At 54.4% G+C, this 23,131-nt stretch overlaps 2 protein-coding genes across 2 annotated transcripts; both read left to right on the plus strand.

The window, feature by feature from the left end:
* Window positions 1–27: 27 nt before the first annotated feature.
* Window positions 28–3,961, plus strand: MRPL2 (mitochondrial ribosomal protein L2). The gene is made up of 7 exons (XM_039231108.1): window positions 28–210; window positions 1,475–1,643; window positions 2,429–2,570; window positions 2,683–2,798; window positions 2,875–2,985; window positions 3,285–3,358; window positions 3,712–3,961. The coding sequence occupies exons 1-7, from the start codon at window positions 115–117 to the stop codon at window positions 3,922–3,924; spliced, it is 921 nt and encodes a 306-aa protein (XP_039087039.1). The 5' UTR covers window positions 28–114; the 3' UTR covers window positions 3,925–3,961.
* A 411-nt stretch (window positions 3,962–4,372) lies between these two features.
* Window positions 4,373–18,949, plus strand: CUL7 (cullin 7). The gene is made up of 26 exons (XM_039231209.1): window positions 4,373–4,685; window positions 5,477–6,064; window positions 6,628–6,779; window positions 6,917–7,417; window positions 7,938–8,076; window positions 8,174–8,376; window positions 8,644–8,872; window positions 9,486–9,723; window positions 9,807–9,912; window positions 11,294–11,521; window positions 11,842–11,932; window positions 12,035–12,206; window positions 12,390–12,495; window positions 12,765–12,860; window positions 13,049–13,224; window positions 13,552–13,685; window positions 13,995–14,177; window positions 14,421–14,527; window positions 14,611–14,793; window positions 15,916–16,076; window positions 16,253–16,469; window positions 16,578–16,854; window positions 17,616–17,761; window positions 17,907–18,033; window positions 18,113–18,318; window positions 18,570–18,949. Exons 2-26 carry the CDS (start codon window positions 5,485–5,487, stop codon window positions 18,891–18,893), a joined length of 5,082 nt encoding a protein of 1,693 aa, XP_039087140.1. The 5' UTR covers window positions 4,373–4,685; window positions 5,477–5,484; the 3' UTR covers window positions 18,894–18,949.
* The last annotated feature ends 4,182 nt before the right edge of the window (window positions 18,950–23,131 follow it).

Genomic DNA, 23,131 nt, shown 5'->3' on the forward strand with positions numbered 1-23,131 from the left:
TTACGTCATGAGGGAGCGACGGCCCAGGGATTTGTTAGCGTCATGTAAAGGCGCCAGGCGGCCTGGCTGAAAGTAACGGTGGTGTGCTGAGCCCAGCGGAGTCTGGCTACCGTCATGGCCCTGAGGGTACTGACTCGCGCTCTGGGCTCCTTGAGCCTGACGCCTCCGGCCGTCGCCACCCTCAGCTCGAGCCTGCTCCCGGCCGCCCAGGTAATCCACCCTGTCTGCGAATGAGGCTGCCTATTCGGGCCGCCGGAGTGGGCACCCTGGGATGGAAGACAGAGAATGCGAGTCTGGTCAGGAGTCACGCCCGCCTGGGAAGTTGGATAAGTCCCTCTCAGCCTCAGCCTTCTCTTCTGTAACCGTGGCTATTCCACAGGGCCACAGGATTCCTCAGACGAGATATTGGAGGTGAAAGTATTTTACAGATCACTGTGCAGATTTCAGTAATAACTGACACTCAGTGCCAATCGTAAGCCAAGCATAAGTAACAGATATTTTAAATAAATGAACTCCTGGGGCGCCTGGGGCGCTCAGTCTGTTGAGCATCCGATTTCGGCTCAGGTCATGATCTCATGGGGCTCGCTGCTGACAGCGTGGAGTCTGCTTGGGCTCCTCTGTCTCTTTCTGCCCCTCCCCTGCTTGTGCGGACTCTCCCTCTCTCTCAAAAATAAATAAATGAACTCCTTTCAAACACTGTATAAGGTAATTATCATTACCATTTTACTATGCAAAAACTGATCAGGAGTCTGAGATCATACAGTAGCTATTGGACTAGACAGTCTGGCTTCAAAGCCTGAGTTCTTAACCGTTAAAGATGAGTTCCTGCTGAGATTAGAGAATAGAGGACAAGATAACAAGATTAGGAGGCTAAGGTAAAGGTATCCTCAAAGTCCCTAGTGGGCAATTGGTGAGTCACAGAAAAGAGAAGTAGTAAGTCTCATTCCTCTGGACCTTCCTGGGTGATGGTAAAGTTTGGCAGATGAATACTTAAAATCAAAGTCACACCAACCTACTCTGTGAAATGCTGGGAATACAACAGGGAACAAGACAGAGGTGGCCCTTCCCCTCCATTCACATCTGTAATACTCCCAGAAACATAAACTCATAGGGGCAAAAGGCATTGGTGCTGATGGTGGCACAGGGATGTGGGGAAGTTACCAGGTTTGGAGAAGGGAGTTGTTTAGGGAAGGGTTTCCCAGAGAGGGAGAGGTTTGAGCCAAATTTGGAAGGAGATGGACCAAGGAGAGAACATTCCATTGAAGATATACCTCCAATGAGAAATAATCAACACACAGACACCTGTACAAACATTCTGCCCAGGCATTTGTGCAAAGGTGAAGGGTGGAGCTTTTGGACAGCTGGTCTGGGACATTCCTAGAAGGAAGTAGGCCACTTGGTCTATTCCTTTACCCTTGATTCTCTGATGTGTCTTCAGTTACCTTTTAAGGGAAAGAGATTTGTTTCTTCCTAGGTGACAAGCAGTACCCTCCTCCAGCTGCCCTTCTCCTCAGTGTTGCTCCTCTGCCGCCCAGTGCTTACCTCTGTGGCCCTTAGTGCCAATTCTGTGTCCTGGAAGAGTCGTACCAAGTACACCATCAAACCAGTGAAGATGAGGAAGTCCGGGGGCCGAAACCACACAGGTGAGACCAAGGGCAAAGAGGATTTAAGCATTAAAGGGGAAAAACATGTCAGGATCCTAGGCCTATTTATTGACATGCAGAGAACTGTAACAAAAACATTTATTGGACTCCTGCATGTAGTAGGTGTGTAAGAATGAAAGCATAGAATACAAAGCAACAGAAAGGTGGTCTGTGCTCCTAAAGACCATCTCGGTAATTGAAAAAAACCAATCCTACACATGAAGTTAATTACATTGTTCTTCATGCCCTTCAAAAGTTTATGGGGTGTCTAGGTGGCTCAGTTGGTTAAGTGTCCAACTTTGGCTCAAGTCATGATCTCATGGCCTGTGAGTTTGAGTCCCGCATCGGACCCTGTACTGACATCGCAGAGCCTGGAGCCTGCTTCGGATCCTGTGTCTCTGTCTCTCTCTGCCCCTCCCTTGCTCATGCCCTGTCTTGCTCTCATCTCTCAAAACTAAATAAATATTTTAAAAAAACTTTTTTAATTTACAACAGCTGAGCACTATTTACACCGCTTGGCAAACTTACTGAACTCAGTAATTTGTAGAGATTTTGCCTGGAAGTTTTATATAATTTCAGTATCTTATAACTATGTTTTTTATCAAGTTCTATGTAGGTGTTTTCCCACCCCCATTTACCATTTGCTATGCAAATTTTTTTTGTCATTTTTCTGCTTGTATCATAATGTTGGAAAGCATTGCTCTCTGCCCAGGATGGGCCTGATCCCACTGCTAGGAACTGATTCATCTGACCTGACTCATGTCTCTGCACTTTCCTGACCACAGGCCGAATCCAAGTGCATGGTATTGGCGGGGGCCACAAGCAATGTTATCGCATGATTGACTTTCTGCGGTTCCGGCCTGAGCTGGAAGCAAAGCCAGGACCCTTTGAGGAGAAGGTCATCGTGGTCCGCTATGATCCCTGTAGGCAAGTTTGGGATGTGAGATGATGATAGTGTAGCTGAATGGCTGTTCTGGGGCTTTTCGGAAGATGTAGGGCTGCCTAGATGATCTGTTCACATGTCCCTCACCCTGAACAGATCAGCAGACATAGCTCTGGTTGCTGGGGGCAGCCGGAAACGCTGGATCATTGCCACAGAAAACATGCAGGCTGGAGATATAATCCTGAACTCTGATTACATAGGTCGGATGGCAGGTAAGAGATGGCCACCAGATGTGTATGGGCTCGGAGGATGCCAGGGGTCCGGTGCTGATGAAATTCTGTATTTTAGTTGCTGCTCGGGAAGGGGATGCACATCCTCTTGGGGCCTTGCCTGTGGGGACTCTCATCAACAACGTGGAGAGTGAGCCAGGCCGGGGAGCCCAGTATATCCGTGCTGCAGGTATGAGGAAAGGAGCTGCCTGGGGGTCTTAGAATTTGGAAGGCCAAAGGGTACCTGAGGTCCCAATTCTCTGAACCCTTGGACCCGTAGGTGGTCCACCTGCAGAGAAGAAGGTAAAAACAAGGAAAATGAGACTGGAGAGGTGCATGTGTTTTGCTTAAAACATTGCATGCGCTCTGCTTCATTGTATCTGCTCCTAAAGGGCAAAGCAAGGGCAGGGTCTGGGGTGTGTCCCGCTGCTAATCTGCCCCCACCTCCTCCTTTGTGGAGGGTGGCAAAGCTCCTTCTCCCTTACCCAGGGACATGTGGCGTGCTGCTGCGGAAGGTAAATGGAACAGCCATCATCCAGCTGCCTTCCAAGAGGCAGATGCAGGTGTGTGTGTGTGTGGGTACAGGTGGGAGGGAACAGCAAAGGAGGACATCTTGGAATGTACTCTTCTGGTCCCGGGTAATTCCTTAGGTGTCTTATGTTGGGAACTACGGTGAGCTAGGTGTGTCCTTTTCTGCCGGTGTGACTAGGCATGCCCTGTCAGTTTGACACTGTGATGGATAGGGAACAATGCCTTTTGTTTTCAAGGACCATAGCACATGCACTCAGGTTTAATTTTGCTGTGATTTTCTCCTGTCCTCTCCCTTCTCTAAGTGAGCCTAAGAAGCCTCAGTCATGCAGTCAACGTCAGGTTCTTCTTCTGTGATGCATTCTCCTCCGTCTGTTTTCTCTGTCAGGTTCTGGAAACGTGCATGGCAACAGTAGGCCGGGTATCCAACATTGATCATAACAAACGGGTCATCGGCAAGGCTGGGCGGAACCGCTGGCTGGGCAAGAGGCCTTCCAGTGGCCTATGGCACCGCAAGGGCGGCTGGGCTGGCCGCAAGATTCGGCCACTGCCCCCCATGAAGAGTTACGTGAAGCTGCCCACGGCCGCTGCCCAAAGCTGAGATCCCTGGATTCTAATAAAATTGCCCCTCATTTTTATCAGTTACTGTTTTTTGGGGGAGGGAGGATTGTACATATTAGACCGGGAGAAAAACGCTGTAGCAAACAAAAACGGAAGAGGAGAAAGGAAGGGACAATATGGGGGCAAAGACTGGAGCTGCTCCTTTCCAGCCGTCCCCCCTCCACCCTCGTCCCAGTTCTTTTCTATGTAATGGAAGAGGGGAGAATAAATGACCTCCAAGGTCTCCAGTTCTGACTTCGGGAATTGGGGTGAGCACTTCCGGTGGAAGGAGGGAGAAAGAAAAGGAAGAGGAAGGGGCGGCACGGAGGAGGTGCCGCGCGTTGCCGAGGTGGCACCTTCGACTCCGCCCAGGAGCTCTCCCAGGGCCCCTAGCTTTCCGCTGGGTTTGGCGGAAATGAGCCATGGCTCCGAGCCGGCGGCAGAGCCCCCAGAGCTGAGCGGGCGGCACTGCTGGCTGGGTACCATCTCCGCCCTGTCCTGCCCTGCCCCGCCCCTGCCGCTGATCTGCCCCTGGGCGGTGACAGTGGCCACCCAGAGGTGCCGTGTCCCTGCGCGCCACGCCCCCTGCGCGCCTGCATGTCCTTCGGAGACACGCCCCCTCCCGCCTCTCCGTCTCGACCCCCCTCGGGAGCCCAGGCGGGGCCCAAATCGCCGCCAGCATCGCCGCCATCGTCTGCGCTGCGTCCCTAGCTCAGCGAAGGACAGGCCTCGCTCCGGGACCCCCATCGACTTCTGACTGAGGTGGCCAGAGCCCCGCCGCGGCCCCCAGCCCCCAGCCCCAGCGGGTTTTCCTCCGCACACTCGCCCACCGAGCCGCGCGCGCACCCGATCTCGCGTCCCCCACCCCAGTTCCATAATGCCTGGGATTCTCGTTTATCTGGCCTAGCCCCCTCCCCCGCACCTTGCCGCGCGCCCCCGGCTTTTTGGGTCCACCTAGCCTCCTGCCGCTCAACCCGCCGCGTCTCCTGTGCACCCTCTCCTGGGTCTCCTGTCGCCCCCACCGGCCTTGCTGCCCCAGGGTCTCCCGTCCTGCGCCCCTGCAGCCCACCAGGCTCTCCTCCCAGCCCATCGCGCCTTGCCCCTCCATCCCACCAATTCTCCCCCGCCAAATTTCTTGCCTCTGTGACACAGTCCTGCGCTTCAACCATCAGAGCTAGCATCTCTTCCCAGACACTCCCCAACACACACCCCCTCCGGGGTGTATCTCCTCAGGGCTGCTACCTGTCCCAGGGTGTTGGGATTCACTTGTAACTCCAAGGCTGCCCACTGCTCCAGACCTACCCACTCTAGGCTGCAGGGCCTCCCACCTTCTTTTCAACCAAATTTTGTGTTCCTAGAACAAACACCCCAGTGTTCCCCTGCTTAGGCCTGGCCCCACCCAGCCTGCAGCAGGCAACTCCTTGGCCCTGCTTCACCCCAGCCAACCTGACAGTTGTTGCCATACTTGCTTCCCCAACTCCTGGATGTCCTTGATTTTCTGAACTCCCCCTCTCATTTTAGCTTGACTGCTTTCTTTCCCTTGTGTGTCTCAGGTGCCAGAATGGTGGGGGAACTCCGCTACAGGGAATTCAGAGTGCCCCTGGGCCCGGGCTTGCACGCCTATCCGGATGAGCTGATCCGTCAGCGGGTGGGCCATGATGGGCATCCTGAGTACCAGATCCGCTGGCTCATCCTCAGGCGTGGGGATGATGGAGAAGGGGACTCCAGCCAAGTGGACTGCAAGGCCGAGCACATCCTCCTGTGGATGTCCAACGACGAGATCTATGCCAACTGCCACAAGATGCTGGGCGAGGACGGCCAGGTCATCGGGCCTTCTCAGGAGACTGCAGGGGAGGCCGGGGCCCTGGACAAATCTGTGCTGGGGGAAATGGAAACTGATGTGAAGTCTTTGATTCAGAGGGCCCTCCGGCAGCTGGAGGAGTGTGTGGGCACCATCCCTCCTGCTCCTCTGCTTCACACCGTCCACGTACTCAGCGCCTACGCCAGCATCGAGCCCCTCACTGGTGTATTCAAAGACCCGAGGGTCCTGGACTTGCTCATGCACATGTTGAGTAGTCCTGATTACCAGATTCGCTGGAGCGCTGGCCGGATGATACAAGCCCTGGCCTCTCATGATGCTGGTGAGAAGCGGTGTGGGGGGAAAGAAATGGGAAGGTAGGTCAGCTCAGGGCCTCACAGGACACTGTGGCAAGAGCCTCTGTCTCATCAGTGCCTGGCTGATTCTGTTCCCCTTCTCTTTGAGTTGGGAGAAAAGGAGGTAGGAAGGTGGGTGGGGGCATCTCTGCAGAAAGAGGAAGGATGCCTGGCTGGGGGGAATGCCTGGCTGGGTCAGTCGATGGAGCATGGGACACTTGATCTCAGGGTCATGAATTCAAGTCCCATGTTAGGTGTAGAGCTTACTTTAAAAAATAATAAAAGAAAGAGGAAGGACTGAATCCTTAAGAACTCGAAATAGTTGGATCTCTATGCCAAGAAAGAGTTATTAGATAATTGCAGATATAGATAGATATTGCAGATATAGGTAGGTAGGCAGGCAGGTAGATAGATCGATAGATCAATTGATCGATAGATGCATCCTGTGTGTAGTAACAAAGGGGTTGGACTGAGAGAATAGAGAATCTAGGAGGGATGCTTGGGGAGGGCAGTGTTAGGGAGCAGTTACTGACTGGGGTGTGGGTTTCAGGGACCCGAACCCAGATCCTTCTGTCACTAAGCCAGCAAGAAGCCATTGAGAAACACCTGGATTTTGACAGCCGCTGTGCTCTGCTAGCTCTGTTCGCACAGGCCACACTCTCTGAACACCCCATGTCTTTCGAGGGTATCCAGCTGCCACAGGTATTCTGTGGGGAGGTAGTGGGGGCTGTGAACAAGATCTGGGGACCAGACCTTTGCACCCACCCTTGAAGGATGGTGTGGAAAGGGGAGCCAGAGCTGGGACAAGGTGGACATAGGCCAAAGGTTGCATCCCACAGGTCCCGGGAAGGCTTCTCTTCTCCCTGGTGAAGCGCTATTTGCATGTCACTTCTCTTCTGGACCAACTGAATGACAGTGCTGCAGAACCAGGAGGCCAGAACAACTCTGCTCCCGAGGATTTGAGTGGGGAGAGGGGTCGACTGCAACTGGAGTTCAGCATGGCCATGGGCACCCTGATCTCGGAGCTTGTGCAGGCCATGCGCTGGGATTGGGCCTCAAGCAAACAGGGGTCCTCGGCACGGTCTTCATGCTCCATCTTCCAGCCCCCGCTGGCAGAGGCCGGCCCAGGGCTGCCACGTGCCCGGGCCCGGCCCTCTGTTAGGAGGTCAAGGAGGTTCCGCCCTCGCTCTGAGTTTGCAAGTGGCAACACTTATGCCTTGTATGTGCGAGAGACGCTGCAGGCCGGGATGCGAGTGCGCATGCTGGATGACTACGAGGAGGTCAGCGCTGGGGACGAGGGCGAGTTCCGGCAGAGCAACAACGGCGTGCCCCCCGTGCAGGTGAGTGAGGGTGCGTGTGGGACACTGTTGTGGATCCAGCTGGGGGAGTATAACTGGGGCTTCTGTGGAGGGTGCTCTGGCAGGCCACCCACTGAGAAAACCCGCATGGGGATTGGAATGGTTAAAAGGGCTCAACAGTTGAGAAGGGAGCCATTTGGAGGGCTGAGAAGATCGGAGTTGAGGAGGCTGTGAGATCAGGAAGACTCACTCCCAGGAAGAAACTGATATAGCAAGACTGTCACAAAGGTCAGGGTCAGGGAGAGAGCACCTGAGGCCAAGAGGGAGTGTGGGGGGCATAAGCCATCAAAGGATAGGGTCGGGGGAGAAGCAGAGCCCATCCCCACAGAAGGCATCGTTTGTGCGTGTGTTTGTGTTCTCCATACGCCAGCGTTGTGTTATTTGGCGGTTGTTCCAAACCTGGCCAGGTGGTCAGCCTGAAGGCTGTAGGTCCTCATCATTGGTCCAGTCACTGAGTGAGCCTTCTCTTCCCCTTCTCTCTTTTTTTCCCCATATCTACCAGGTGTTGTGGGAGTCAACAGGCCGCACCTACTGGGTACACTGGCACATGCTGGAAATTCTGGGCTTTGAGGAAGACATTGAGGATGTGGTTGAGGCTGATGAGTACCATGGGGCAGTGGTCAGTGGAACCCTGGGTGTAGGTGAGCCCCGAGAGGAAACAGAGGGTCAGCTCTTGGAGCAAAGGGGCAGCGGTCTGGCGGGGTAGGCAGTGACAGCCCTGTGCCCCATGCCCCATAGCCACAACCTTGCCCTCCTGGCGGTGGAAGCCCATGACAGAGCTCTATGCAGTGCCCTACGTGCTGCCTGAGGACGAGGAGGCTGAAGAAAGTGAACACCTGACCCAGGCGGAATGGTGGGAGCTCCTCTTCTTCATCAAGAAGCTGGACGGACCCGACCATCAGGAGGTTCTCCAGATCCTCCAGGAGAACCTGGATGGCGAGGTAGAGCTGGTCCGGGGACACCCAGCAGTTGGGGGGCTCGCTGCAAGGGCTGGACTGTGATAGAGCATGTGGAAGGCTTAGGATGGGGAGTGGAGGTCCACGGTGTAAAGGGCTGTAGGGAAGGCATCTAGAACGTTCAGAGGCATTGGCAAGCTGTGTGGGAAAAGGCAGCTGCCAGCCACGAGAGGTTCAGCACCCCTTCCAGCTGCCCCGGGAGCCTCTGTGCCGGCAGGGCTACTTGCAGTGAGAGCTTTTCCCCGATGACAGATTCTGGATGACGAGATCCTGGCCGAGCTGGCCGTGCCCATGGAGCTGGCCCAGGACCTACTGCTGGCTCTGCCACAGCGACTCGATGACAGCGCTCTCAGGGACCTGCTCAACTGCCGTGTCTACAGGAAATATGGGCCCGAGGCCCTGGCAGGACAGCCAGCTTACCCAACCCTGCCAGAAGCCCAGGCCCAGCCTCAGGAGCCAGCAGAGGCAGCCAGGGTGGAAGGTGGGGTGCCAAACAGACCCTGCAGCAGCTCTGCAGACTGGCTCTGGGAGGGCGTTAGCCCAGGGGAGGCATCTGGGCGGTTTTCGTGCGATCCTGTCTGAACAGATGGCACCTTAGGAGGAGTCTGAAGTGTAGTGATGCTCCCTCCAATGAGTGAGGGAGGATTGAGAGTCAGAAAACTGCAAGAGATTTGAGCCTTAAAATGCCCCCACGTTTGGGGGCACCTGTGGGTGGCTGAGTCGGTTAATCGTTCGGGTCTTGATTTCTGCTCAGGTCATGATCCAAGAGTCATGAGATTGAGCCCCATGCCCAGTGAGGAGCCTGCTTAAGAGTCTCTCTCTACCCCTCCCCCGCCCCCCTCCCCTCTGTCTCTGTCTCTGTCTCAGAAAAAAAAGAGTCCCCACATTGAACTTTTTCTGTTGTAGGGAAAGCCTAATTATTACATGCTTTTAGGTACAGGGCAATGCTCTGCTGTTTGCAGACAGGAAGCTCCTTTGCTATTTTAAGAATACAAAGAAAGTTTTTAGGAGAAATTAGGAATTCGGAATCTGTCCTTTTCTGATCCTAACATCCCCGACAATGGCCAACCCTTGTAACTTCCATCCTCCTATAGGAAAAGAACCCCCAACTCAGTGTCCTGACACTCCACTGCGGCGACTGATGGAGGGCTGCGGTCTGCCTGGGAGAATCTTCCTGGACCTGGAGCGAGCCCTCAGCTCAGAGGGGCCCCGGGAGACGGAGATCCAGCCGCTCCTGCTGCAGCTGCAGAGGCAGCCCCAGCCCTTCCTCACGCTGATGCAGGGCCTCGACACCCCGGTGGCCAACAAGGCCCTGCACCTGACCATTCTGAGGTGAGGGGGTGGGGAGGGGCATAGGGTAAAGGGGTCTCTGAGGTTGGTTACACATCTCTCTGCTGCTGCCGCCTGCTCCCCAGGATCCTGGCGCAGCTGGTGGACTTCCCCGAGGCGCTGCTGCTCCCCTGGCACGAGGCCATGGACACCTGCATGGCCTGCCTGCGGTCACCAGACACTGACCGAGAGGTACCCCTGCCCTGCTCTGGGGAGGTGCTGGAGGGAGAGGGCACAAGGCAGCCTCTGATGAGGCAGACCCCCCCCATCCCCCACCCTGGGCAAGACCCGGAGGGCACAATGGAGGCGTGGCTCTCGGTTAGTTTGGAATTTGTTTTGGTTTTTGTTTTGGGTTTTTTTTTTTTTAATTTTTTTAACGTTTATTCCTTCTTGAGAGACAGAGCGTCAGTGGGGGAGGGGCAGACAGAGAGAGGAAGATACAGAATCCAAAGCAGGCTCCAGGCTCTGAGCTGTCAGCCACAGAGCCCCATGCGGGGCTCGAACCACGAACCGTGAGATCATGATCTGAGCTGAAGCCGGGCACCCAACCAACTGAGCCACCCAGGCATCCCTGGGATTTGTTTTTAAAATTGAATTTTATGGGGTGCCTGGGTGGCTCGGTCGGTTAAGTGTCCGACTTCGGCTCAGGTCACGATCTCACGGTTTGTGGGTTCGAGCCCCGCATCAGGCTCTGTGCTGACAGCTCAGAGCCTGGAACCTGCTTCAGATTCTGTGTCTCCCACTCTCTCTGACCCTCTCCTGCTCACAATGTCTCTCTTTCTCAGAAATAAATGAAACATTAAACAAACTAAAATAAAATAAAATTGAATTTTTTCAAATAGGGAATGTGTTCATACAGGTCACAAATCAAAACAGTACAACAAAACGTACGTGGAGAATTCTCACTTCCACCTCACTTGCACCCAATTTTCCCAGTGCCTCTCCCCATGCACATTGTTAGTTACCACTTGTATTAATTTATGTGTCCTTCTGGTGTGTCCTTATGCAAATATAAGCGAACCCAAGTGTACGATCTTACATGCCATCTCCTTTCTTACACAAAAGGTTAGGACTATGTTACAGTAAAAGCCTCAGGGGCTCCTGTTTGGCTGGGCCTGTGGGGGTAAGGTGGGTGACAGAGGTGGAGGCCACATCAAATCTCAGAGTCTCCTGCCACAGGGAGGTCCTGGGCTTGGAAGGCTTCGCAGTGGGTTTCTGCAGTGCACACCTTTGGGCTGATACCCAGGTTTTCATTTCAGAGGTAGACTCACTCAGTGTCCCTCTGTGCCCCCTCCCTGCCTGCACTCAGGGCCCGAGCATCTCAAAATGCAGCCCTGCAACAGGTTCTTGGGACACGGCCTAGAAGGGAACAAGCTGGGAAGCCGTCTGCACCTAACTCCACTCAGCCCTCATGACTCTCCCCACTTCTGGCCTTTTTGCTTCCTCACCCTGTCTTTTCACTGCAGTCGCCCCAGCCCCCCCCCCCACACACACAGTGGGCGTAAATACTACTGAAGATGCCCTGTGGCCTGTGCCTTGTGCCCTGTATACACCCACCCTGTCCCCATGCCAGGTGCTCCAGGAACTTATCTTCTTCCTGCACCGCCTGGCCTCCGCGAGCAGGGACTACGCCGTGGTGCTCAATCAGCTGGGAGCCCGAGATGCCATCTCCAAGGCCCTGGAAAAGCACCTGGGAAAACTGGATCTGGCGCAGGAGCTGCGGGACATGGTGTTCAAGTGTGAGAAGCATGCCCACCTCTACCGGAAACTCACTACCAACATCCTGGGAGGCTGCATCCAGGTCAGGAGGGAGGGCAGGGGGAGGCTTGGGGGTTCGGAGCTGAGTAAGAAGATGAAACCCGAGCAGGGCCAGGGGAGGGGGGCCCTGTCTTTTCCGGGGCCCTGTCTTGTGTTCCGGAAGTTGGGAAAGATAGGAGAGTCTGGTGAGCCCGCGGGCATTGGTTCTCTGCACCACCTTCCGCATCTCCCACTCTGCCTCTGCCAGGGCTCTGGAGGAAGCCCCCTTGTTGCTGGGTCTTTCCTCCATATGTGTTTCCGGGTGTCCTCCATGTGTGCCCTCCCTCCTCCCCACGCCCCTTCTCTCTGATGTTCCGGCTGCAGATGGTGCTGGGCCAGATCGAAGACCACAGGCGAACCCACCGACCCATCAACATCCCCTTCTTTGACGTGTTCCTCAGATATCTGTGCCAGGGTCTGTGCCTGTCCCCACGTTACTCCACACCCCTACACCCGTGTCTCTTTTCTCTCCACACCTACCAGGCTGTGACGGCCACCCCTTCCCACTTGCCCCCAGGCTCCGGCGTGGAAGTGAAGGAGGACAAGTGCTGGGAGAAGGTGGAGGTGTCCTCCAACCCGCACCGGGCCAGCAAGCTGACGGACCGGAACCCCAAGACCTACTGGGAGTCCAATGGCAGCGCCGGCTCCCACTACATCACCTTGCACATGCACCAGGGCATCCTCATCAGGTAACAGGCCCCAAGTGTATGCTCAGGCACACGTATATACTGTCTTTGTGACCTCCCTGTGTTTGTTTCGGGGGAAGCACAGTTCCCCCGCCCAATACAAACATGATCAAAGAGTGCCCTTGGTTCGGTCTACGAGCACCTGACAGGTTCCGGTTCTGATTGTTTCCTTTTCCCTGGTCCCAGGCAGCTGACTCTTCTGGTGGCTGGTGAGGACTCAAGCTATATGCCAGCCAGGGTGGTGGTGTTTGGGGGCGACAGCACCAATTCTCTTAACACAGAACTCAACTCGGTAGGGACCCCTATGCCATGAGACCACCTCACAGGGTCTGCCCTCCTGCCCAAACTCCTGAACTCCTAAATTCTTCCCTGTCTTGAGCCCCCTAGGGTGTAGAGTCCTTTCTCCCTGTGCCTCTGTGATGGCATCGGGACCCCTTTGTCAGGACCCTGCTCCCCCCCCACCCCGGGCTAAAGGGAAGGACGGAATAGGGGCAGACTTGGGTGCCCTCAGCATGCCCATCCACACACGTGGAGGTGACAGCCCTCTCTGCCCCCGGCCAGGTGAACGTGATGCCCTCGGCCAGCCGGGTGATCCTCCTTGAGAACCTGACCCGCTTCTGGCCCATTATCCAGATCCGCATCAAGCGCTGCCAGCAGGTTTGGCAGGGGCACGGGGCATGGTCCGGGGGCGCAGAGCCCTGGGTTCTGTTACTGTTGCAGATGGTGAGCCAGAGCTCCGGCCTAGGGCCCGGGCATCTCCGGGACAAGGCACGGAGGTGTGGCTGGCCCCAGCGCACTCTGAGGGGGATGCGGGGCGGGTGAAAACAGGCCTGTGCACATTGCAGGGCGGCATCGACACACGCATTCGGGGGTTGGAGGTCCTAGGCCCCAAGCCCACGTTCTGGCCAGTGTTTCGGGAGCAGCTGTGTCGTCACACACGCCTCTTCTACATGGTTCGGGCACAGGCTTGGAGCCAGGACATAGCAGAAGACCGCAGGAGCCTCCTGCACCTGAGTTCTAGGTGTGTGCGAGCATGTGTGTGTGGCTGTGTGTGTGTGGGAGCTAAGACTATTACGGGTGGCCCTGGCCCTTCTGTGGAGTGTGTAGATGGAGGGCTAACGTGATTGGGGAAAGGGCTGGCGTGCTCTACAATTTGGGGAAGGAAAGAAAGAATAAAGAGATTTCTCTGGTGGGTTGGGAGTGGAATGTGCCACATGGGAGAGCTTTGAAGTACCGGCTGGGGATTTGGTTTGGCTGCTAGGGCTACCCCGCCATTAGGCTGGGCAGACGCCAGGGTAACTTATGTCTTGAGCCTCTGACACCTGCCTCCCCCCCTCGTCATCCCCAGGCTCAATGGGGCTCTGCGTCAGGAGCAGAATTTTGCTGACCGCTTCCTCCCCGATGATGAGGCCGCCCAAGCACTGGGCAAGACCTGCTGGGAGGCCCTGGTCAGCCCCCTGGTGCAGAACATCACCTCCCCCGGTAACCATGCCGACCCCTGGCTCTGCTAACTGCCCCTTCTTGTTCTGCCCTAGAGCCACCCATATTATGCCCTTGGCGCTTTCGGTACCTGCGTTTGTTTGCTAGCCCAGTGCCCCCCTTCTAGCCTGGGGGCCGCCTCCTTTCCCACATCTCCCAGGTGTCAGCTGACACCATAAGGACAGGTGGGCCTTGCTACCCGCCCCAACCCCGTATGTTCTGTCCAGTCCCTTTCTCGGTGCTTTCATGCAGCCTAGCCCCTTCCACTGCCCTGGAGACATGGCCCACCGTGGCTTACTTCCCCCTGTCCAGATGAGGATGGCGTCAGCCCCCTGGGCTGGCTGCTGGACCAGTACCTGGAGAGTCGGGAGGCCGCCCAAAATCCCCAGAGCCGCGCAGCTGCTTTCTCTTCACGCGTGCGCCGCCTCACACACCTGCTGGTGCACGTGGAGCCCTGCGAGGCGCCCCCTCCGGCAGTGGCCGCCCCCCGGCCCAGTGAGTACCTGAGATCCAGGTGGGAGCTCGGTTCGGAACATTTCCGTGGCCCCTCCTCGCATGCCACAGCCTTCCGTCCCTTTCCACTCAGCCTGCTCACCTTCTGTTTGTGTTGCCCCTGCCCGGGAGCATCATGTTGGGTGGCAGCAGGTCAGGAACAGCCCCAGGGCTCCCCCTGGTTTGGGGACCCGTGAGCTGGGGGCTGCTCCCACCCTGCCCTTGTCCCCTCCCCTGTCTCCACAGAGGGCAGAAACCGAAGCCACGACTGGAGCTCCCTGGCTACCCGGGGGCTTCCCAGCAGCGTCGTGAGAAACCTGACCCGCTGCTGGCGGGCCGTGGTGGAGGAGCAGGTGGGCGGGGGCCGGGGAGGGAGGGTGCCACCGTCTGGTGGCCTGCGGGGCTGTCCCTTCACGCTGTGGCCACCTCCCCGCAGGTGAACAACTTTCTGACCTCACACTGGCGGGATGATGACTTTGTGCCGCGTTACTGTGAACACTTCCATAACCTGCAGAAGTCGAGCTCGGAGCTGTTTGGGCCGCGGGCAACCTTCCTGCTGGCGCTGCAGAACGGCTGTGCCGGTGCCTTGCTGAAGCTCCCATTTCTCAAAGCTGCCCACGTAAGCCGCCCGCTCTCACCTCTGCCCTGGGCCTCTCGCTGCAGACCCTCTCTTCTGCACCTCCTCAAAACGACCATCCTCCTGTTCCCATTCAGCAAGGAACATGCATGGGTATCTAACCATGTCTTAAAAACTCAGAGAGGGGCGCCCGTGTGGCTCAGTCACTTAAGCATCTGACTTTGGCTTAGGTCATGATCTCGCAGTTGTTGAGTTCAAGTCCCCCATCGGGCTCTGTGCTGACAGCTCGGAGCCTGGAGCCTGCTTCAGATTCTCTGTCTCCCTCTCTCTCTCTCTCTCTCTCTGTCTGCCCTCCCGTACTCGCACTGTCTCTACCTCAAAATTAAATATTTAAAAAATTTTTTAAATAAATAAAAATTGAAAGATGAAAGAAGCACATAGGGACCTGCAGTGTGCCGTGCTAATATATTTTGATATACTTTTTTCAGCATGTGTGCATGACTTAACAGTTTACTCATGAATAGCTAAAATGTTTTAGCCTGTTGTGGTTTTTTTGACCATTACCTTAAAAGCCTTTTTCAGTGTTGCTATTCATCCTTATTTTTTATTTTTGTATAAATTCCATCTAATGGATGTACTATCTATACTTTACTCTGGCATTCCGTAAATATTTAATAAGCGCTGAAAATGTGTCAGGCACTGTGATAAGAGCTGAAGACAGACAAGGTCCCTGGGTCTTCAAAGTTTATTGTCTTCTAGGGAAGGCATGTGCTTAAGCAGATGATAAACTAAGGCAGGCTGAGCGCCCTGATAAGCAGACAGTAGCGCAGGGGGAGCTGAAGCATGGCTGCTTGAGTTGCCATTGGTCGTTCTGTTGTATCCATAACACCTCAGTGTAACCATCTTGATGCCCATAAATTATTAATTCCCATTAAGTTATTGTTATCAGTTTAATTTCTTAGACATGTTCAGTGCGCAAAAACACTTCCTAATTGTTCATTTGCATAACCGTTAACCACTTTATAAGGGAGTTTGGTAAAAGTGTTGACCAGCTTACGAAGCAGCTTAGCTGTTTGTATCTACTTCTTCAGACCTTCCTCTCTGCCCCCACTCACCTCTTCCAGTCGCCTGTTCAGGGTTTTCCTGTGCCCTTCCAACTGCCAGGTGAGTGAGCAGTTTGCCCGGCACATCGACCAGCGGATCCAGGGCAGCCGGATTGGCGGAGCCCGGGGGATGGAGATGCTAGTGCAGCTGCAGCGGTGCCTGGAGACGGTCCTGATTTTCTCTGGCCTGGAGATAGCCACTACCTTCGAGCATTACTACCAGTGAGTGGGGACCCAGGGAGCGGGTGTGAGGGAGGCCGGATGCCTGGGGCAGACGCCTGGCTAGCACCAGCTCCTGGCGCCTGGGCCTTAGGGAGGCCGGAGTCCCAGGGCGGGCAGCTGGGCCAGGCCGAGGGCCCACACTGAGGCTCGGCCTGGCCCGTGTGTGACCCCTGCAGGCACTACATGGCAGACCGTCTCCTGGGCGTGGGCTCGAGCTGGCTGGAGGGGGCTGTGCTGGAGCAGATCGGCCCCTGCTTCCCCAACCGCCTCCCCCAGCAGATGCTGCGGAGCCTGAGCACGTCCGAGGAGCTGCAGCGCCAGTTCCACGTCTTCCAGCTCCAGCGGCTCGATCAGGAGCTCCTGAAGCTGGAGGACACCGAGAAGAAGATACAGGTGGGTGGTGGCAAGGGGATTAGCACGGGGGAAGGTACGAGGAAGAGAGGCCAGGAGTAGACCCGGGGAGGCCCACTGGCTGTCGGGAACCCCATGTCTCTTCTGCAGGGGGGCCATGAGCCCAGTGACAAGGAGCACAAGAGAGAGGAGGCAGAGGGAGCTGGGGCGGCGGTGGCCGCAGGTGTGGCGGGGGAAGAGGACGAGGAGGACGAGGAAGAAGATGAGGGTCTCTACTATGAAGGGGCAATGCCAGAAGTGTCCGTGCTGGTCCTGTCACCACGCTGCTGGCCCACTGCCTCTATCTGCCACACGCTGACCCCCAGAACCTGCCTGCCCGCCTACCTCAGGGGCACTTTGAACCAATATTCCAACTTCTACAACAAGAGTGAGGAGCTGAGCAGAGGGCAAGGTGGCGGGGAGGGCGGGGGGCGTGGCTGGAAGAGGATGGAATTCAGGGAAAGAGCCTGCGGATGGGGGGTAGGCCCTGGGGAGGAGCCTCAGTGAAGAAAGGGCAGGAGCTTAGGTTTGGGGTGAGGGGGTGGGGCTGTCAAGCACCAGAACCCCAGACTGTTGCCTTTTCCATCCTTAAAACAGACATAGGACTCTCTTTAGAGAGTGGGGGGTAGGGAGGATGGAGGCAAGGGCACCTGAGGCCACCAGAAGGGACCTCCCTTAGTAGCAGGGCTGTGACTCCTGGTCAGTCACCATAACCTAAGCTTCCCACTGGGGACTGGGCCTGGGCTGGGCAGCAACACAGGAGGGGGAAGAGACTCAGACCCTGCCCTCAGTGGGCTCCCAGACTAACCAGGGAGAACGCATTTCCTCTCTTGTGGATATTCCAGTTTGGTGAGAGCCCCAGTCCTTCCTCACTTTGTGGTTTTGGTCTTCCTTTAAAAAATGGGGAACTCCTGGAAGGCACTGATCAGAGGCTCCTGGCACAAAGCTAGGCACAGAGTGAGCTCCCAGATGCCTGAGGCTTACCCAGGAGGCAGACACAGAGAAGGCTAAGCTCTACAAGTTCAGAGCAGGAACCACAGTATCCGCAAACACTGGGCGGGACGCTCTGCAGACATTAGCTGGGGCAGAGCTCAACCGACAATGCCCCCTCACCAGGCCTGACTTCCTTCTCTCCCTGATCCTTCTCAGGCCAGAGCTACCCTGCCCTGGAGCGGGGCCCTCAGAGGCGACTGCAGTGGACGTGGCTTGGCCGGGCTGAGCTGCAGTTTGGGGACCAGACCCTGCACGTGTCCACTGTGCAGATGTGGCTGCTGCTGTATCTCAATGACCTGAAGGTGGCCCCGCTCCTCTGTGCACGCGCGCTGTCTGTACCTTCTCACCCTTCTTCCCCTAAACCTCGATTCCCTGTCCTCCCTCCCTGTACCTTCTCTGCTCCACCCCTTGGGGAAGCCTAGAATGTTTCCCTCTTGGTCTTTTAAGGCTGTCTCTGTGGAGAGTCTGCTGGCACTCTCCGGGCTCTCTCCAGACATGCTCAATCAGGCAATTGGGCCTCTTACCTCTTCGAGAGGCCCCCTGGACCTTCAAGAGCAAAAGGATGTCCCAGGAGGTATGTACCTGGGGCAAAGGGGCCCCTGCTCTCAGCCTCTTTGTGGGCCCCCCCCACTGAAGACCAGTGCTTATTTCAGGGGTACTCAAGATTCGAGATGGCAACGAGGAGCCCAGGCCAAGGAGGGGCAACGTGTGGCTCATCCCACCTCAGACGTACCTGAAAGCGGAGGATGAAGAGGGCCGGAACTTGGAGAAGAGGAGGAACCTTCTGAACTGCCTCATTGTCCGAATCCTCAAAGCCCATGGGGATGAGGGGCTGCATATTGACCAGCTGGTCTGTCGGGTAGGCAGGGATGGGCAGTGGGGGAGGGAGCCTTGGGGTGGGGGTGGGGAAGCAGGAGGAGGTGGCTCCACATTTGAGGCCTCTGGGTCACTATGGGAGCCGGAACAGGTAGGTTTGTAAGGGGTGGGGTTGGGGTGTGCCTGATGTCCTTAGAGCTCCTGGTGCTGGCGGCTTGTGCCTGGAGTGGAAGCTGGAGGTGGAGTGAGCTGGGTACCTCCAACCTGCTGTTCGCCCTTCCCACTCCTTCCCAGGTCCTGGACGCTTGGCAGAAGGGCCCATGTCCCCCCAGGGGTTTGGTCAGCAGCCTCGGTCGGGGGTCTGCCTGCAACAGTACCGATGTCCTCTCCTGCGTCCTGCACCTCCTCAGCAAGGGCACAGTGAGGCGCCATGACGACCGGCCCCAGACGCTGTTCTATGCAGTCCCTGTGACTGTGATGGAGCCTCACACCGAGTCCCTGAACCCAGGCTCCTCGGGCCCCAACCCACCCCTCACTTTCCATACCCTGCAGATTCGCTCTCGGGGTGTGCCCTATGCCTCATGCACAGGCACCCAGAGCTTCTCTACCTTCCGGTAGCCCTGGAGATGGGATCAGGGCTTTTTACAGAAATAAAATACGGGAGTTTGAATATGTGGCTGGTGTGGTGACTGCGAAGGATCTGACAGGGGCAGCAGGGACTTTCCTGGCTAAAAGGGGAAAGGAGCCAGCCCTCTGGCTCTAAGATGGTGTCATCCCATGCCACACTATTAGAGTAAGGATGGCAGCCTGGGGAGAAAGGTAGAGGGAGTCAGGTGTGACTGAGCAGCCCCCTCTCAGGAGAGGAATTAAGTGGACAGGGATAGACCCCCACCCCTTCTCAGCACATGGCCAGAAGTGCTTTCACCCTGCAGGCTGCAGACCTAAGTCCCCCTTGCCATGTGCTGGATGGCTTGTAACTTGGGCAGACTGTTAAGCAGGGCTCCATTTTTTTTCATTTGTAGAACCAGAGTCACCGTGAGTTCTGATGAGCCCCAGGTATGGGAGCATCTGACAGACTAATGAGTCCCTCTCTTGGCCCCCACACCCAGCAGTGAGTATAATGCAGGGCATCTTCCCTAGGTAAGGCTGATGGGGGGAAGTGAGATAAAGGACTGCAGGCACCCAGGAGCCTGAGAGGGGGTTGTCTGTAAGCTTTAGGATCTGGGCTGGAAGCAGACCTAGAAGGAACTGCAGCTCCCACAAGCCTTCTGGTCACAGAGCTTTACTTTTGCCAGAGCCAGACCCCCACTAGTAGCAGCGGCAGGCCACAGGCCACTGTCCGGGAGGTTTGCTCTGTGCTGCTAGGATGGACTCCCCCCAGCCCCAACCACAGGAGGAGGGCAGGGCAGGCTGGGGAGCTCTGCGTCTTGGCAGGGGTGATTAAGGGAGTCAGGAAGGAGTGACCCAGGCATCCTGAGTCCAAGGTTCTTGCAGCCAAAATAAGGGAGAAGGCTACAGAAGAAGGATGTGGGGAAGGGTGAGGAAGAGTCAGGTAGTGAGAGGACACAGAGGCCAGACGGGGAACTGGGTGCCACCCAGGACTGAGATCTGGAATAGAATCTGTAAGAGAAACAGGCCAGGGGCTTGGGAGAATCAGGATGCCCAGGACGAGACAGCAAAACAGAGGGCAAACAGGGTAGCCGCAGAAGGCCCATACTTGTTTTACTTTCCAGTATGGTGGCCCCACCATGCTGTTGGTGGTTCTCAGAGCAGAACCATCTGGTTGGTCCACGTTCTAGAAGGAAGACAGGTAACAGGCACTGGGCTCCAGGGCACACTGGGGTTGCTAGTTTGTCACTTGGGTGAACAGTCCTGACTGCCCTTCTCTGACCAGCACCAGGAGAGACCTGAGCCTCTTCCCCTGCCATCAGGACTTTCCATCCCTACAGGGCACACACTTCCTGCGTGACTTGGGACAGAAGTTTGCTACCCTGACCCCTCTGTGAGACCATCCTCACAGTCTCTCCTTCTATCCCAGACAGCCGGTTTGTACTCAAAGGATCATGTATTAATTCCACTTACATGAAATGTCCCAAAATAGGCAAATCTAGAGCCAGAAAGTGGTTTAGTGGCTGCCTAGGGCTGGGGAGATTGGGAAGAAATGGGGAGTGTCTGCTAGAGGATATAAGGGGTCTTTTTGGGGGTCTCGAAAATGTTACAAAATTGTGATGGTTACACAACTGTGAATATACTAAACACCATCAAATTGTACAAGTTAAATGGGTGGAGGGAGTCAGGTGTACATTGATTATATCTCAGATTAATAATGTTCCCAATAAAAACCAAAAAGCAAGCAGACCAACTACCTACCCATCACTGAAGCTCAGAGCTCTCCAGTATCTCTGTGGGCCCTCAATGAAGGGGAAGAGTAGCAGGCTGAAGGCCTGGTGGGGCCAGCACGGCCTCTGGTGGACATGCAGGGGTGCTCTTAACTACCCTCTGTCTGAACCCCCTTCTTTTTAATATTGAATTTGGGGGGGAGAGGGACAGTGCGTGGGGAGGCACAGAGAGAGGGGAGATGGAGGATCTGAAGTGGGCTCTGTGGACAGCAGACAGCCCGATGCTGCAGGGCTGGAACTCACAAACCACAAGATCATGACCTCAGCCCAAGTCAGACACTTAACCAACTGAGCCACCCAGGCGCCCATAAACCCCCTTCTTATGCTTGGAAACCCCACACAAATTAGGTAGAAGATAAAGCTCACACCCCACAATATAAAAGACCAGATACTTGCTTTCCCAGCATCCTCCTTGCAGCCGTATAACCAAGGCTTAGCAATTCAAATGCCTCCTCCAGGAATTTCTGAATCTAGAGCAAAGCAGGAAGGAAAGTGGAATCTCTCTGGTGGCAACAGGGACATCTTCACAATGCTCTTGTGGTAGGATTTAGAGTGCTTTTAACTGCTCACACTTACCAGCCAACCACTTTTTTTTTTTTTTTTTTTGAGCTTTTCTATAACCTTCTTTGTGTTTCTTGAGCCCTAGTTCAATAGTCTTTCTTTAATCAGCCAGAATCTGTTCTCTGGCTTTAAAGTAGGACTGATCTATGTGGCATCAGGGGTCCTAGAACACTGGATCCCTCTGGGAAAGATAAAATATCTTGGTAGCTTTAGCCTTCAGCCTACAATCACTTGGAGACATTTTCTGCTCATTTCATATTTCAGTCATCAGAATTCCATCTATTTGTCCATTTCAGAAACATCAAGCATTGGATGTCCTAGCTTCTAATTCTACCTCTTTCTTCCTTATAGCTGCTTTTCAGATGTTAGTCTTTAAAATGTTCTGTAATTTCATGATTTATTAAAAAAAAAAAAAAAATCTCTGTGCCCAATGTGGGGCTTGAACTCCAAGATCAAGAATTGCATGCTCTACTGACTGAGCCACCCATCATTTTTTTTTTCAGTCCTGCTTGGAAATTAATAGAACTTTCTGAATCCTAGTGTTTATAAGTTTCAATTCTAGGAAATTCTCAGCGTCTTTAAAATATTCTCTCCTCTGGATTTCAGATTGTATGTACCATACCTTCTCAATCTATCTTCCATGTTTTGTTTTTCCTGTGTATTTAATCCTTTCCTTAGTTTCCATTTCTCTGTATCCCCATGTTTCATCTTTGTAACTTCAAATCTACTTCTGGTTCATTATTCTTTTAGGTGTAACTAATCTGTTGTTTAACCATAAAGTTTCTTTCTTTCTTTTTGGGTGGCTTAGTCGGTTAAGCGTCCGACTTTCGCTTGGGTCATGATCTCGAGGTTCATGGGTTCGAGCCCCGCGTCGGGCTCTGTGCTGACTGCCAGCTCAGAGCCTGGAGCCTATTTCGGAGTCTGTGTCTCCCTCTCTCACTGACCCTCCCCTGCTCACGCTCTCTCTCTCTCTCTCTCCTAGAAATAAATAAAACATTAAAAAAAAAAAAATTTTAAATGTTTACTTATTTGAAAGACAGCAAGAGAGAGACCGAGAGCGAGCACACACGCATACCCCAGTGGGGGAGGAGCAGAGAGAGAATCCCAAGCAGGCTCCAGAGTGCCCAAAGTGGGGCTTGATCCCATGAACCATGAGATCATGACCTGATCTGAAATCGAGTCAGATGCTTAACCAACTGAGCCACCCAGGTGCCCAATAAAGTTTTTCTATTTTTTTTTTTAAAGATTTTATTTTTAAGTAATCTCTACACCCAGTATGGTGCTCGAACTCACAACTCCAAGACCAAGGGTTGCACACTCCACCAACTGAGCCAGCCAGGCACCCCAACCTTAAAATTTCTAATTTCAAATAGTATACAGTTCATTTTTAAAAGCTCTACTTTTTATCAAACCAATTTGGTCCTTTTAGATATTCTTTTCTTTAGTCATCCTTTCTCTTTAAAGATAAGCAAGATATTTTACATTTTGTATTTTATATTTCTAACATCTGTTTTTGCTGGTCTGAGTCTGTTTTCTATTGTCCCTAATGACTCTTGCTCATGGTGATGTCTTTCCTTGTGTGCTTTTATATTTTCAGTGAAAGCTCACATTCCTTCAGATTTTGTCCAAAGGAACGCTTGAGGCTTGAGTTTCAAGCACAACCCTCAAGTGAAGATTACACTTGCTTCTGCCAGGTGCCTGGAAGCACTACCAACCTGAGACCACTTCAAACTGAACCATTAGTTAGCTTGAGGATTCTCTAGTCCACACGGGAGTAGGAATTAGACCCAAATAGTACTGACAGCCAGCTGTGCTTCTACATTATTGAGGAAACGTTCTGTCCTCACCTCCTCCCTCCCTCTGTATCCACAACCAAAGCTAAGTAGGTGAGTTGTG

Source organism: Hyaena hyaena, unplaced genomic scaffold (genome assembly GCF_003009895.1).
Source record: "Hyaena hyaena isolate Hyena2069 unplaced genomic scaffold, ASM300989v1 scaffold_55, whole genome shotgun sequence".
NCBI lineage: Eukaryota > Metazoa > Chordata > Mammalia > Carnivora > Hyaenidae > Hyaena > Hyaena hyaena.